General features: G+C 41.5%; 1 protein-coding gene across 1 annotated transcript; it reads left to right on the forward strand.

The window, feature by feature from the left end:
• Positions 1 to 399: 399 nt before the first annotated feature.
• Positions 400 to 15,632, forward strand: gfpt2 (glutamine-fructose-6-phosphate transaminase 2). The gene is made up of 19 exons (XM_061079651.1): positions 400 to 484; positions 2,031 to 2,138; positions 3,000 to 3,107; positions 3,276 to 3,401; positions 3,746 to 3,804; positions 4,464 to 4,598; positions 5,986 to 6,047; positions 7,671 to 7,750; positions 10,607 to 10,724; positions 10,878 to 11,041; positions 11,444 to 11,539; positions 11,777 to 11,874; positions 11,985 to 12,105; positions 12,311 to 12,468; positions 12,715 to 12,829; positions 13,148 to 13,275; positions 13,385 to 13,552; positions 13,736 to 13,897; positions 14,601 to 15,632. The coding sequence occupies exons 1-19, from the start codon at positions 478 to 480 to the stop codon at positions 14,643 to 14,645; spliced, it is 2,058 nt and encodes a 685-aa protein (XP_060935634.1). The 5' UTR covers positions 400 to 477; the 3' UTR covers positions 14,646 to 15,632.
• Positions 15,633 to 16,515: the final 883 nt, after the last annotated feature.

A 16,515-nucleotide genomic window follows, 5' to 3' on the forward strand; every position in this document is an offset into this window, starting at 1 on the left:
ATGAAAAAGACGAGTGAAATCAATCTTGTCCGAGGTTTAGTGAAGAGAACGTCCAAGTGTCAGGACCAGACCTTCAACAAATAGAACGACTGATGAAAGAAGCTAGCGACAACTGAAAAGATCATTCGTGTTTGACAGATGCACAAAGTGAACCGGCAGCTCCTCAGCGATCTGAAGTGAACAGGCGGGTCCAAGATGTACCTGAGGGAGCAGGCGACCTATCCATCTGTGCCAGGTGGAGCAGCAGACACCTGTGGGAGGAGGAGGAGGAGCAGGAGGAGCAGGAGGAGGAGGAGGAGGAGGCAGAGGAGGTGTGGCTGCTGACTCTCCAGGAAGCCTCATTAAAATGCAGGGTGGGAGGGGACCGGAGCGTGTAGTCGCCCTGGATCCGAAGCAGACAGCATCTCTCCAGCAACCAGGAGGAAACTTACTGACGCGCCGCTTCCTCACTGACAGATCCTCGCCCCAGCTCCAGCCATGTGTGGTAAGGATCGCTTTCTCATCCGATCATCGGGACTTTACTTCCCAACTTAGAGTTTTACGCACGTAACCAATGACAATAACAGACTTCGCTCCTGTCAGAGTCCGAAACTGGGATAGCGATGCTCTGGGTGTAACCTCAGTGACACCGAGACCGATCCGCAAAGTTATCCGATCATATGCTCAGTTTCACGTATTCATCCGGACCTTTGTATTATCTTAGTGGTAAACTACGTGCCTTTTCTTTTCCATCCGGGTGGATTCTTGAAGAGTTTTGTCGCGTAAATGCAACGTGTCAGTGTCTTTCTAGGAGGAGGAGGAGGAGGAGGGAGGGGGGGTTGACAGACAGGTCATACCAGTTACTGTTAGAATACATAAGTAAGAAAGACACGCACATCAACACCAGCCTGCGTTCGAAACCCTATAGACGTCAATTATCCACGAAATCTATACATCAGTCCTTTCGGCCTCTCTTCATCCTGTCTGCGAGGAAGAGGAGGTCGGGTCCACGGCAGCTGGCCGGGGTCCTACCTGGCTGCTCCGTCAATGGTCATCTCTGTGCCTGCGGGAGGAGAGCTGCCCGGAACATTCCTGCACACACACACACCCACACACACACACACACACACAATTTAGATGAAACACACTGGAGAAAACAATTTTATATTCCATAGATCCCTTTCACCTAAATCTTGCACACTGGACCTTTAAGATTTGCAAAATAAAATCTACCAATATATAAAATAAACTATATAATAAAATATGAATATAAGCAAAAAAGTATAAAATTGTTCTTCAATAAAGTAAAAATTGCAAACCTATGTGAGATTACTCCCCACACACCCTGGATTCTTGAGATTACTAAGGGAAATGCAGGCTTGGAACAGGTTGTCGTTTCAGAAATGTGGATGAAAATAAGATAACTGGGGATAGATTTAATAAGTACAGTGTTCATGAACTGGTAGGGTTAATCAATTCCTGATATGATCAAATCCCTCTTGGCACAAAACTAGTGATTTATCAATTCTTCCTCTTTTATTATTTATTTTTCTCCAGAACATAATTCAAACACTCACTCACACACACACACTCACACACACACACACACACACACACACACACACACACACACACACACACACACACACACACACACACACACACACACACACAGAGGAGGAGGTGGGGGTCTACTTGTTTTAAAATGATGCGAGGATGCTTCAGCTTGTTTAACTCATGTAATTAAACCTCTGGCCTGTTGAGTGTTCTCCTCCTTCCGAGGTTAATAATCACACGGAGATGATATACAAACAAGAGGTTGATCTTCCTGAACATCCATAACTCTCACTATCATCGACCAAACAAAAAAAAGAATAGTAATGCCACTTAATGGCCGTGTTAAGTGTTGTTCCTTTTCTTATCCTTCGACAAATGCGATAAGACGTATCGAGAATCAAATACGCCGCTGTGTGCTTTGCAGTTGTGTGAACAGCTTTGACCATTGTCAGAGGATTCAAGTCAAGTTCTCTCTCACTGTGCCGCCATTAAAGGGATCTTTGCCTACCTGAATTACCAAGTGCCTCGCACCAGAAGGGAGGTATTTGAGACGCTGGTGAAGGGACTGCAGCGCCTGGAGTACAGAGGGTACGATTCAGCAGGTAAGACACACGGCTACACAGAGCTGCCACACACATGCACACCCTCGCACCAACCATGCAAGTACACTAATGGTTCTCCTCGGCAGCACCCGTGGGTCAGGTCCTCAAAAAGAATCCCAATCCAGGCATTATTTCACCACATACAGGGATAGAAGTAAAATAATTAAGCAGGGATTTAAAGCTGAATGGAACCAGGCCTGACACACGATATCAGTCATTATGAAAGGTTAAAGCTGTACGTACATCCTATTCCTTTCAACTGGTTCTGTTTGCATGAACCATATCTGCTATTTGATTAAAGGCCTAGTCAAATATTGACTGAAATGAAGAGACATTGTAAGAAAAGGTGAAACTACTTACTAGAGTGCAGCCACACCTTTAATCCCAAAGCCATGGTTTATGGCTGTCATAAAGCAATCTTTTGTTGAGTGATAGTATGTTTGGAGGGACTTTCATTGCCAATGTTAATATTTAGAGATATCAAATTTCTTCCTTGGATATTTTACACACACACACACACACACACATACACACACACACATACACACATACACACACATTCCAACCTGACACTAAAACCAAGTATTAACAGTCAAGTAGCACTTTGAAGTTGTGAAGACAGACCACTCAAGATGACAGCTATAAAACCAAATTTTACACATTACCTCAGATACTATTGCGTTCAATTACTTTGGTCCCTCGAGAACACACAGCCCTCATCTTCCCAAACAGTGTCTCTCGATAAAGAATCCAATTTGACCTTTCATCATTAAGAGAAAGAAAAGCTTTCATAGTGACAGTTGTGTGTTTGGTGTATTTTTGTGTGACTCCTTGGCGACTCTTCCCTCCGTCTGTTCGCAGGTGTTGCTGTGGACGGCCCTGACAAGTCGGGCACTGACATCAACAGTAACAGCATCTGCTTGATCAAGAAGACAGGAAAGGTCAAGGCCCTGGAGGAGGAGCTTCACAGTGAGTTCATGCACATTTCACCATTTCATTTATTTTACGATATTATTGTTACGTACATGAACTATAGACTCAAAGTAGGTTTCCATGATTAGTAACTATTAAATTATAAGATTGGACAGTATTTGGTGGTCAGTAAAAGGATTGGCATTGTGTTTTCCCCCCGTCCAGAAAAAGACACACTTGACCTGGACGCCAAGCTGTACACACACTTTGGCATCGCTCACACTCGCTGGGCCACGCACGGAGAGCCGAGTGCTGTGAACAGCCATCCTCACCGCTCTGACAAGGAAAATGGTAAATACCTTACATGCAAGTTAACACTGTCATGTTAACCTTGAAATGAAATAGCTCATCATTTAAACACCTAACCTAACCCTAACCCTAAACTAACACACCCTCTTTCTGTCATGCACATCTATTTGTTTGTCAGCCATGCATCTGGCACACGGGTGTGTCAATGACGTACTCTCGTATGACCAAGTGCAAAGTGTGAAACCTGTTTATGGTATTTAGTATATTATATAAAATGTCAGCCTGTTATTACATGGTTACGGTTAGGAAGATACTTTATGTTTTTATGCTAGTTTTGGACCTTCTTACCCTTTATCTAATCTTTTTATTTTCACTGCCTTTAACAGAGTTTGTTGTCATCCACAATGGAATCATCACCAACTACAAAGAGCTGAAGAAGTACCTGGTAAGTCACGTTATCATCAGGAAATACCGGTTTTATTTGACTCTGCAGGCCGTCATACTTACGCATGTTGGGAAGACAATGTGACAATGGTATGTTGTTCTACCGTAGGCACGGCGTTTGGAAGTGAACTAAACCGGTTTGACAAAAGCGCATTACTATTTATAGCATTTGTTATAAGGTCTGTCCAATTACATCTAACAGACTTCTTTAAATCCCAGGGTAATTTATTTTCATTAAATTAAGTCGGTAGTTAGTGACGCCAAACAGTGATATGAGACACTTTGGATTCTCAGCATAATTATGTTTGTTGTCTGAACATAATGTCACCATTTCAGCTGAAGCCACACACTATGTATAAAGATAAACAATGTGTCTCTACTTCCTACCTCTATCCAGAAATCAGGGGATGGAGCAGTAGTAGTGAGGTCCTGCAAAAACATGCGCTCGATCCAAACATGAGTTAGTCTCAGCTGTCAATCATGACGTTTAACCTCGTTTTTAATCGTCAAATAACAAATCAAAGCCAAACTTAAAAGAAAAGTGAACAGTTGAACAAACATCTGTGTGCTCAGATTGAGGCTGAAATATATGGAATTGTGGTTCATCCTCAGGGTGTGGATGTGTTTCTCCATATAAACTGTTTCTCTTGCCTTTCCCAGATCGCCAAAGGATATGAGTTTGAGTCAGAGACGGACACAGAGGTGATCCCGAAATTGATCAAATATGTTTACGACAACCGTGAGAACGACAACGTCACTTTCTCCACGCTGGTTGAGAGAGTCATTCCACAGCTGGTGAGTTGCTCACACAATTCGACGACGCACACAAGCCCACTTTATGGCAGCTCAGGGGGGCTGTTGTGATATTCATCTTCCTCTTCTGTAAATACTCTCAGATATTTCACTTTTATTTCTTTGTGTCAAGTGCCACTCAGCACAGTTTTCTTGGCTTCTCCACTTCATCTCTGTGTTAAGAGTCGGACATTGTTTATTACCGGCTTCCTCGTAGCTATGAAGCGTCGCATCATGTAGCGAGTTGTCATAAAATGTGTCCCGGACCCGTCATGCACACACACATGCATTCAATTGCTCACAGTAAGCAGTTTAAAATTTTGAAACACAGAACACATCACAAAAACAGCCTCCATGGCAACCGCCCTTACTGCATCAGAAGTGACATCATCATGCGTAGAAACACATTTTTTTCCGGGTGAGGCCAACTTTTTCCCCCATTGTGTGGCTCCCATGTTGGAGAGTTTCACACCTCTCAGCTGGAAGGAGTTCTCTCCCCACAGAACTACAGAGGAGGCAAGAGTAGCCATTTTGGATCTGGAGTAATAGGAACCAGACAGTTTAAAAAACAAACACACCACGCGTGTGTGTCTCAGAGGACATCACATCGACTCGCAGTAATTTGGGAGTTAGCCTAACCCTTACCCTAACCTTAACCTAAAATAAACCTTAAGTTAACCCAAACCGAAACCGAACCATACAACTTGTCTGCACCTTAAAATGTTCTGGTTTATATTAAGGGGTCTGGCTTTTTGTGCCCATAAGGAAGACCCCATAATGGGATGCTTTTAACAGATTTAGGTCCTCAGAACTTGAGTAATGGACACCACTCACACACACACACACACACACACACACACACACACACACACACACACACACACACACACACACACACACACACACACACACACATCAACACAACCCTCAAACGTCCCTTTAAACAAGTGAGAAACAACCAAGATGTCCTCACACTGCAAGATCTATGGTCAACGTGGTGTAAGTACACAGAAACACAGAAACAGTTCTGCTTATGGAAGGCACCAGGGGCCGTGCTTTCGAAATACAGATGACATTAAACAATAACGGTCTTATTTCTCTTAACCCCCCCTCCTCAATTCCCCCCCACTATTTCCCAACACTCGCCTGCCCCACACCCCCACCACCGCTACCAAACCTCTTGGGGCCTAAAGAAACATTTGCTCGTGTTCAGAAAATGTTTCTGTGAAGGGTTATACACACTCTCTAGGAGGCACGTTTAGGTTTTTTTTTCTGTGGAATGGTTTTCCCTCCTCTTCCCTCATAGCCTCGGTTAACCTTGGCATATATTTTTCTCTCCGTCTTCGAGTAAATGTAAACTCTGTGTTTCCTCTGCTTCTCTGTGTGTCAGGAGGGGGCCTTCGCTCTGGTGTTTAAAAGCCGTCATTTCCCTGGAGATGCTGTTTCCACCAGGTTAGTACACACACACACGCACACACACAAACACACACACACACGTACACAAACAGGCATATAACGTAATATTATGTTCCATTGTCTCTGCGATGATCCAAGACACACTGGATATGACTCATCCCTGTTGTTGCCCCTGTGAAGCAACACCACATGTGATTCTGTGACTCTTTTAATCACTCATCGTGGCTTATCGTAGCTTGCATCCATTACTCTGGTCTTACCGTAAAGCGTAATTGTGCTGGTTTTCATCTGCCTGTGTGTTAATTCTGTCTGCGTCATAAGACTCAAGGCAAAGAGAGTTAAGGTTGATTTCATGTTCCTCCCCTCCCTCCCTCCTGGGCCTCTGGCCTCTGGGCTGCCAGACCCCCACCTCCTTGCTCTGTGACTCATTAATGGAGAGACTATAGAGTTTCCACTTTCAGGTCCGGGAAATACAGCAAGACTCCTGGTTAATTACGTCTCATCATTTTATTAGGCTTTATACGTTCGCTGGTTCAGTGAGCTGTCATGGATTAGGGGAAGGCATGCTGCTGGAGCACGCCAGTGGGAGAAAAAGAGGGAGTGGAGGGAGGAGGGCAGATGGGCAACAACATGAAGACAGAGAAGTGGACTGTAACTTGTGGTTCATGCAGGTCGCCTATCAGTGCTGGGAAGGCTGCTCCGTGGCTTCGCTGCATGGCATACAGTGGATTGTCTGTTTGACCGACTTGACTCAGAGAGCTGATAGTGTTGCTGCTGCTGTTAGCTTTGCACAGTCCTGGCTCAACTCAGTGAAGCTTTGTGGTTGATATATTGAAAAGTCCGCCTTGTTTCCCAGGATGGAGGAATAGAGGAATGTTTGTAATTATGATGTTTATGATGCCTGTCAGCTCCCACCCTTTGTCATCAAGGACTTTTCACTTCTCGTTCCACCACTTGATCTTTGTCTTACTTACTCTCTCTTCTTTCATCCCTTCTTCTCGTCTCTCTCTGCCTCCCTTAGGGTAAATAGTGAATTGGATAGTGACCACATGTTTCTGTTTGCGAGCCTTCCCTTTTCTAAGCCCCACACCCTTTAAAACAACCAGCGCTCTTACGTCAATGCAGCTGAGCCCCAGAGAAATCTGCTACTCGGAGAGCGAGAAGTGATCCATACGCAGAAAGGAGTTTCTGAAGATTCGCTGACATATCAGATTGCTTTTGTTTTATTATAGTGTTTGCACTGCGGTCACAGGAGGAGTCTGTAAAGGTTTAATCTCCTCTCATCCCTCTCAGTCACCTGTCAAACCTTCACAGCCAGTAGGAGGATCCCACATAGAATCAATAAGGAAGCAGTGACTTGATCCAGGAACTGTGAGCAAATCCTACTAGGATGTAAATAAAGGATTCGAGATTGAAAAGGCTTGTTGTGTGTTTGTGTGTATAACTGAAAAAATTCAGTTATAAAATAAAGGGAGATAGCTGAGGATCATTAAAGGAGTGATGCAGTGGGACAGGATGTCATCTTGTCTCCTCGTTCTATTTTCACACAACGGTGTGTGTTTGACATTATTGTGCCTCCACGAAGCCTAATCCTCGCCTCTCCCACACCGTCCCTGCCTCTCCTTCCATCTCTGACCCGTGTCTTTCTTGTCTCGCCAGGAGAGGAAGTCCATTGCTCATTGGTGTGCGAAGTGAGCACGAGCTGTCCACCGAGGACATCACCGTCCAGTACAACAACGGTGAGCTCTGTTCCTGTTTCTTTCTTCTAGGCAACCTAAATCGCTGCCTATGTGCACGCTCACACACAGACACACATCCTTAAGAGCATCTATACAAAGCTTGGATAACTGAACCAGTGTAAGATGTATACACCGGATATATACACAGCCTTTATCTAAAAGCATCTTGTCTTAAACCTGCCATTACTGGGCCTGTTGGAGGGGTTATCCTTTTCTCCTTCCACTTCAGACCTGTTACTGTTTTCAAATACATAAAAACAATATAGACTGTTATAGACCAAAATAGATATTTAATAAGAAAAAAGTCATAAAATGATGAGAACATATAAATAAGCAGAAAGGAGATCCTGTGCTCACCTGAGGTAAGACTCTTGGATCCAAAATATTAAACCATTCTCATTGTTTCTTGAGAAAATGGAATCAATGACGGCTTTGCAGTCACAAAAAATGGTGGTTGTTTCTTCTCAATAGACGGGTTCTTGCACAATCTTTTCAAAGTCCGGATTTTTATGATGAAGTGGTGCTGATTATTTGTGAAACCTTTAACTTAACAACATTCTCCAAATGCCACATTTGAACTCAGGTGACAGGCTGATCATCTGATACTCTCCACTGTCAAATGACTCAAAGACTAAACTTACAACTTTATTCTTTTAAAAAGACGAGTTATTTTCTCTAAGAAGCACAACTTTTTTTCTTGTAATATTGTCACTATCTCCATTTATTCCCCTTTAAGTGGCCCTAATACTCCATCGTACTGGCTGTATCCTGGGCTTGTGTTAGGTTAAAGAAGTACAAACAAACCAGTACGTTTCTTTCACCAGAAGTGTTTATTTGACACTGTGCTCTGGAGACAGGTCTGACTGAGCGGAGCCAAAAACAGTCCTGTTCCTGCTGATAGTCATGTAACAGGGCCTGAGTGTCTGAGACAGATAGAGATACTCCAACTGTCTCGGTCATATACGCAACAATGGGCACTTTGACACAATGAGTGATAAAGCAGCATAAAAGTATAAACTGGTAGATGAAGGAAATGCAAATGGATTTTATACCATTCTGATAAGAAGTTATGAAACGCTACACTAACATTCAAATGGGATTGTTTCATTACCTCCTATTAAGTTCAGAAACTCCGCAACCTCTCAGCTCTCGGAAGCTCTCGGTCCCAATCCTGTTCCATTCCTGCAAAGAGTTTAAGTTCTTGTGCATGAAAAGTAAATAAGCCAGACACACTGAGACACACTGAGACAGGATTAAATATTTGTCTGGGACTATTTTCGGCAACTGATATGTTGCTCTTGTGAGTATTTAAAGCTACGGGATGTTGTCGGTGTGATTGACGATGAATAAACTACAGGACTTTTGTCATCCAGTGCAACAGTGTGGGTTATTAATGTGTTGTTTATAGTTTATAATAATGCTAGGGATCAGGCTATTAGGCTTTGACTACATGGAGTAAGGGTTATTAAGAGTTAATAATGTCAACGTTAAGTAAAGTTAGTTTAAACAAAGTAAATATTTAACCAGAATTACTACCCTTGAATCAATTATTACCTTGGTTCAACAAGCTATTTAAACAGTCTAGGATTTCCATTTTGTAAACTCAGACTCAAATAAACCTTACAGGTGTACAGTTCATTTTGTTCTTAGTTCTGATAGTGAAATAAATATTTAATATTCTCTCTATACTCTACTCTTCTATATGTGTTATTTATTGTGAAGTCAAACTTTATTCACTAACTTTAAAGCCAGGTGTTTGTTGCCCAGGGTGTCAATTTTCTTTTTTATTGTTCTAAATAGGAAATAGAAGAAGAATGAGGAAAAAATGATTCGTCGTCATGATTAGTTAATAGCTGTCAGCAACAGTCTGCCTGTTGCTTCTCAGTACAGTGTGTCTTACTCTCTTCACTGTCTTATCAGTTTATTTAAAATGTATGGCTCTTAATGGCACTAGTGGGTCCAGTCCAATGTCCAAGGCGGAGTTGGGTGATTTGTGGATATGCGGGAACTGTAGTGGTTGACCAATATAAGGTTTTACAATGGCCTGTGCAGATATTTAGAGAGCAGGTGTATAATGTAAAAACTTAACAGAACATTTAATTAACAGTAATCTGTGTTTGTTCAACTAGACCACAAGTAATAAAAAAAAAATCCCTGTCCAAAATATAAGCTTTTACATGAAAGTCTGTAGAATTATCTGCAGACATTCGTTTATCTGACGGACAAAAAACAATATCGTAAAATAATCTGGCTGAGTTAATCTCTGATTTTATTTAAGGCCATTAGGTGCGCAGTTAGAATTGTTTTTACTTTAACGCCCCCAACTGGTTACACCGAAAAATACACTGTGTCCGAAACGTACACGGCAGTTAACTACACAACGTCTTATGATGAGATCACACCAGCTGCCTTTTCCATCAACATGTTGATGCTGTAACCCATGTGTACTGAATAGTCGTTACGCAACTACATTTTAACCATAATCACACAAACACACATGCACCATGTTGTAAAAGTACCAGTCCCACTGTTACGGCTGATAGAAACCCTAACCCAACAAAGTCACTGCTTCTCTTCATCTCTTACTTCACAACATATAGTCCTTTGTGTACATTTATTTATGGCAATTAATGATTTATGATCTGTTACACACATTCTGTTTGGGTCTAATGTCCCACAGAAAAGGTTTGTTTAATAAGAATTTCCCAGCATGTCAAACCCATCTCCCCCCCGGGACTTGACTACATCTTGAAGTTGAGAGAAAGAATTCAAGCGATGAGCACATCTTGATTGCTTTAGTCACTCAAAGTCACTGGGCGGCCTCTGACCCTTGATCTCTGATCTCTGACTCCGTAGGTCCTCTAAAGGAGGTAGTCCAGGAAAGGAACAGCCATAACCGTCCTGACAGCTCCGACCCCATCGACTCAGAGGGGGGTGGGAGGGCTGTGGAGTATTACTTTGCCTCTGACGCCAGGTGAGAAACCATGTGACTGCAATATGGAACCATGTTATTACATTCTTGTTTAAATTAAAATCACCCTCCTCTTCCTTTCCACTTGCAGCCATATCTATCCCAAAAAACTTCAGAGAAATACATTTTGCATGTGTCTTTCCTCTCTGCTTGCAGCGCCATCATTGAGCACACGAACAAGGTGCTGTACCTGGAGGATAATGACATCGCAGCGGTGACTGAGGGGAAACTCTCCATCCACAGGCTGAACCGGCAGGCCGGGGACGACCCTGTGAGGGCGATCCAGACCCTGCAGATGGAGCTGCAACAGATCATGAAAGGTCAGATGATTTTGGCTTCTGAATTATTGAAGGAAAATTCATTCCTATCTATTAAGTTAACTCTGCACAATCAGTTTAGTTTAAAAGAATATTTAAATATACAGTTTGTGGCTTCTGAGTTATTGAAGGACAATTCATTCCTATCTATTAAGTTAACTCTGCACAATCAGTTTAGTTTAAAAGAATATTTAAATATACAGTTTATGGCTTTGCATGTAAGAGATTATGGCACACTCAAATATTATTCATGCAAACATACTGTATGATAGTCGTGCTACAAAGTAATAGTCCTATGCTTGCTTGCCCTCTGCTGGCTGAATGAATACATTAAACTGCTTTTCATTTTTAAGCAAGTGTCAGTTTACCAGATAATCTCATGTTCTCATATAATTCACTCTCTAGGAAACTACGATGCCTTCATGCAGAAGGAGATCTTTGAGCAGCCGGAGTCAGTGGTCAACACTATGAGAGGCCGGATTTGTTCGGATTCCAACAAAGGTGAGTGGAGTTCTAATAAGGTGTCTTGTCTTCTTCTACATAGAGGGCAGCTCCTTGATCCCTTCAGTCAACATTAACAGGGAATAATTTCGCCCAATTCCCAAGTATGTCCAAACCGTTAAATGCAGAGTTCATGTAAGATAACATGGCGGAAGCTACTTTATGAATGTTGAATGGCGTGTACTAAATCAACAGTATAGTGGAGCTGATGTAAATACCTACTCTCCGTCTCCTCAGTGGTTCTCGGTGGGCTGAAGGACCATCTGAAAGAAATCAAGCGGTGCAGACGGTTAATCGTGATTGGCTGTGGCACGAGCTTCCACGCGGCAGTGGGTGTAAGTAGAGCTAAGAATGATGATCACTTTGTAAAAACGTCCCTGTTTAGTAAAAGTAAAATAAGGAAATGAGAGAGGCATGATGATGATTTTGTGTATCTACATTTTAGACCCGACAGATCCTCGAGGAGCTCACAGAGCTGCCCGTCATGGTGGAGCTGGCGAGCGACTTCCTGGACCGCAACACTCCCGTTTTCAGAGATGATGTTTGCTTCTTCATCAGCCAGTCAGGTGACAACAACACACAATATTCAGGGCTGTCAAACTCTGTCCGATAAGAAAAATGTGACTTGAAAGATCTGATTTACACTGTCGGATCTTTGGGTGAAACCTGAGGACAGTTTCATCCTCTTTTGAATTATTTTTCAGACAGTGGCTTCTTTGTGCTGTAATTCTGCATCATTAACATGTCTTTTCTTCCCCTCTGCTCGCTCAGGAGAGACAGCAGACACCTTGATGGCACTGTGCTACTGCAAAGACCATGGCGCTCTAACAGTTGGAATAACCAACACTGTGGGCAGCTCCATTTGTAGAGAAACAGACTGTGGAGTCCACATCAATGCTGGGCCTGAGATCGGAGTGGCAAGCACCAAGGTACAGTTTATACCAAACATCTAACAGACACAAAGAAATACCAAAAAGACACATTTCTACACTTAAATAAAGCTGTCATGTTGTTAAACAAAACTTTGAATTTGATTTTATGTTCATTAAATCATTGTTAAACTTATAGTCTTAAAACTAGACTTATTTGCAAGATTTTGATGCCTCCTGCCCCACAGCTCAGCTTATATGTTTGTCTTTCTTGTGTGTGTGTGTGTGTGTGTGTGTGTGACTCAGGCCTACACCAGTCAGTTTGTGGCCCTCATCATGTTTGGTCTCATGATGAGTGAGGACAGGCTCTCCCTACAGAAGAGAAGACTGGAGATCATCGCTGGCCTCAGGGTGCTACCTGGTTAGTGCTCCCAAAAGACACAAATACATCACCGACATCAAATCATTGATGAGTCTCAGCCGCCGCCGCCGCTACAGAGCGCTGGTCGTGTTTGATTCTAAATGTATTATTCGACACTGCACTTCCTCAGGCCCTTAACAAAACACAGGCCGGGTGCGAATTAGATCAATGGTTCTCGAGATAAGTATTCCACATACAGATAGACAGAGAGCTATGGAATTATTAGATAACTGCATTATCTGTGTAAAAACCTTCACTGTGTCGAACTCATAATTCACAAGAATTTCACCTCAACTCATTCTTTTCATTATCTCCTAGAGCTGATAAAGAAGGTGTTGACTCTGGATGATAAGATCAAGACCATTGCCAATGAGCTGTACGAGGAAAGGTCCCTTCTGGTCATGGGCCGTGGTTACAACTATGCCACCTGCCTAGAGGGGGCGCTGGTGAGTTAAGAATGCCATGGTGGCCTTTAAAAAAAAACAACAGTCCACAAAGCATTAAAATAAGAAGGAGAGCGTGAAAACATTCACGTTTATCTTAATCCTAATGCAGAAAATCAAGGAGATCACGTACATGCACTCAGAAGGGATCCTGGCTGGGGAGCTGAAACACGGCCCCCTGGCGCTCATCGACAAAAACATGCCAGTCATCATGATCATCATGAGAGACGGCTGCTACACCAAGTGCCAGAATGCTCTGGAGCAAGTCACTGCCAGATCGGTAAGTCCTGGAAAAGCATGTTTTTATTTTACATTAAGAGAGCGAAAGATGTTATTGATCATGAAAGTTTGACAGTAAGAATTATAAAGAAACAGAATACTGAATGATCTTATGGCGCAAACATCCCAAATCCATCCCAAATGAATCCCTTTGACTCACTTATGTTAATGTTGCTGTCGTCAGGGTCGGCCCATCATCCTGTGTTGCCAAGACGACCCTGAGGTGACTAATCATGCCTACAAGACGATTGAGCTGCCGCACACTGTGGACTGTCTGCAGGGCATCCTCTGCGTCATCCCCCTTCAGCTCCTGTCCTTCCACTTGGCCGTCCTCCGAGGATTTGATGTAAGTCGTCAAACACTCAGTCCCTCTCCACGAATTCTCAATGTAAACAAGTTTGACTAATTACAGGTGTTTTTGCTCTAACGTTGCAAAAGTCATAAAACAGCTGAGCGCCTATTGTCAATGTATCAAAAAAAAAAACAATGAGACGTGTGAATGTGTGACTTTTTCTGTGTTAAATTGATGACTGACCTGAGCTCCAGAAATAGGAGAGGTCGAACAAACAATGAAATTATATGACATTATATTTCTAGGTTATTTTTTTATTTCTAGTTCATTATGTCAGTGTATGGTGTATGATTTGAAACAAATCAATATTATTCTATGATCATTGTAGCTAAATACATTTTGCACACATTAACCACAATTTTGCCAATTTGCAATCCATAGTTTTCATATACTCATAGTGTTGCATTAGTTTTAATACCATTGTATGTCTGAACTTTAGATAAATGATGTGGTTAAAACTGGGTAGCGTAACGCAAATGTATATATGTGTGTTTTTTTTATTAATTATAAAACTAATTTCAGCATTTCAATGGAATTTCATGTAAATGCAGGTCAAGTCTCAGACTGCAGTACTGTGCCGCACTTTCTAAAACCTTTTGTGCAAAAGAGTTATTGTTGTTGTTATACCACCTACAACATATACAGTACAGCCACAGTCACTGCACTAGCAATAACAATCTGCCTTTTCTCTTTGCAGGTTGACTGTCCCCGAAACTTGGCCAAGTCTGTGACTGTGCAGTGAACACGGTTCACAGAGAGGAGAGAGGCGGCTCATAGATTAACTGTGCAATCGTACATTTGAGCATTTAGTATGTTTTCGTGCGTGTGTGTGTGTATGTGATTGTGTGTGGATGGGGGGAAGTAGTGCGTGTGTGTGTAGGAAGGAGTGAATGAGCGAGTGAATGTGACAGATGGAAGGAGGTTGATATGGTGCAGTTCCTTTTATTAAGAAACTAGAGAGAAATGTGAAGTAGGACCAATACACTGCTGAGGACCTGCCAGTGCCATTGAGGCCTCGCGGAACAATCTATGAAAATCTCTGACAACAATCAAACATCCAAAGAAACATGAAATGCCTTTTTTTAAAATCAATCTCAAGTTGAGCCGAAATCAAGTACACAAGGTATATTGAAGTGTTTACAGTTGTGCAATATTGGAACCAAATGTGCATTATGAATGTACAAAATCATGAATGAGGTGATTAATTCTCTTCCTGTTTTATCCTATGTCCATCGGGAGCTCCTTGAACATGTGTTGCACAATGGGAATTGTAGGTATACAGTTTTGTTCCAGATAAATCTCTGAGTTATGATAATCATATTTTATGTATTTTGTTGCACACTCATGCAATTACTGTGCCTGGTGGGACATCAACCCACAATTTTTTATCAGAAGCTCCCAGAAGTTAGTTCCTCTCTCTGACGTGTTGTATTGATCCTTTTTACATGTTTAAGCTTCATTTTTATTATTCCATTGTAATTTAAAATATATATAGAATGTCTGGTGTGAAACTACAGTTTCCAAAGTTAGTTCATGTTAGAACCAGATTTTCTTTATATAGGGTGGAGCATTTCCATTGGCAAACACAAACATTATTCAAGAATAGTCTGGCAGCAAAATAAATGATGTACCATGATTTTTAATACCTTTGTTTTGACAGCCATTTCTATGGGTTTACAGTAATGATAATATTCGGTATTTATCAGATTTTTATTTTATAGGGCCTAAGAGAGGGTTTGATTTATATCTATAACTATGATTGTATTTTATATTATATGTTTTGTAGACATAAACAGAATATCAATCAATAAATAGATAAAGCTGTTTATTGTACTCACAGTGTCCAGCTATCCTTTCCTTATTTCTTATTACCTACCTGTCATTGTGTTAATAATAGTATAAGAGGATACCATTTTTAAAAATTGCTTTTGTCTTGTATTTTCTTAGTTGACAATGGGTGGCATGAGTCTACATGGCCAGAATTCTGACTTATACATTTTGAGATGCCTAGCATTTTATGGATGATAAATTATATAAGTCAATAGAATGACACAGACACACACACAATAATTTGTCCATCTTCTTCCTGTGCTTAGTTTCTCATGGAAATGAGCATGTAATCCAATCCTTGATGTTAATATAAGGGTGGTTTTATGGGCAACTTTAGTTAATCACAAGCTGGATAAGTAAAGCAAGAGCAGCAGGAAACCCAGCATCCAGCATGGCCAAGCGAGTAGAGTGGTCGTTCTCCAGCAAGAAGGTTGGGGGTTTTCATCCCCACTCTTCCCCATCTGCATGCCGAAGTGTCCTTTGTAACATATTGAACCCCTACAATTAGCAGAACTAAACCACCTATTCATTGCACATGTACATTTAAAAACAAAAATAAATAAAATAATTTAATTAAATTAATATAAATGAAATGAAATGAAATTGATGAATCGTGCGCAGATCGCTTCTGTGAATGAAAAATGAAAAATTAAATTAAATTAAACATTAAATTAAAAACTAAAAATAACTTTATAAATGAATACATAAAAAATAAATGAAAAGTATGAGTACATGTGAGTACAAATAGTACTCACATGGGGATATTTATGCTTTTTACATAT

The sequence above is a fragment of the Limanda limanda genome, chromosome 10 (genome assembly GCF_963576545.1).
Source record: "Limanda limanda chromosome 10, fLimLim1.1, whole genome shotgun sequence".
NCBI classification, from domain to species: Eukaryota; Metazoa; Chordata; class Actinopteri; order Pleuronectiformes; family Pleuronectidae; genus Limanda; species Limanda limanda.

What these genes read in the sequence shown, in the direction of transcription:
- gfpt2 (XM_061079651.1), top strand. An exon ending in CAGAGGGTACGATTCAGCAG is followed by an intron (nt 2,139 to 2,999) that starts GTAAGACACACG and finishes GTCTGTTCGCAG; the next exon opens with GTGTTGCTGTGGACGGCCCT. An exon ending in GGAGATGCTGTTTCCACCAG is followed by an intron (nt 6,048 to 7,670) that starts GTTAGTACACAC and finishes TTGTCTCGCCAG; the next exon opens with GAGAGGAAGTCCATTGCTCA.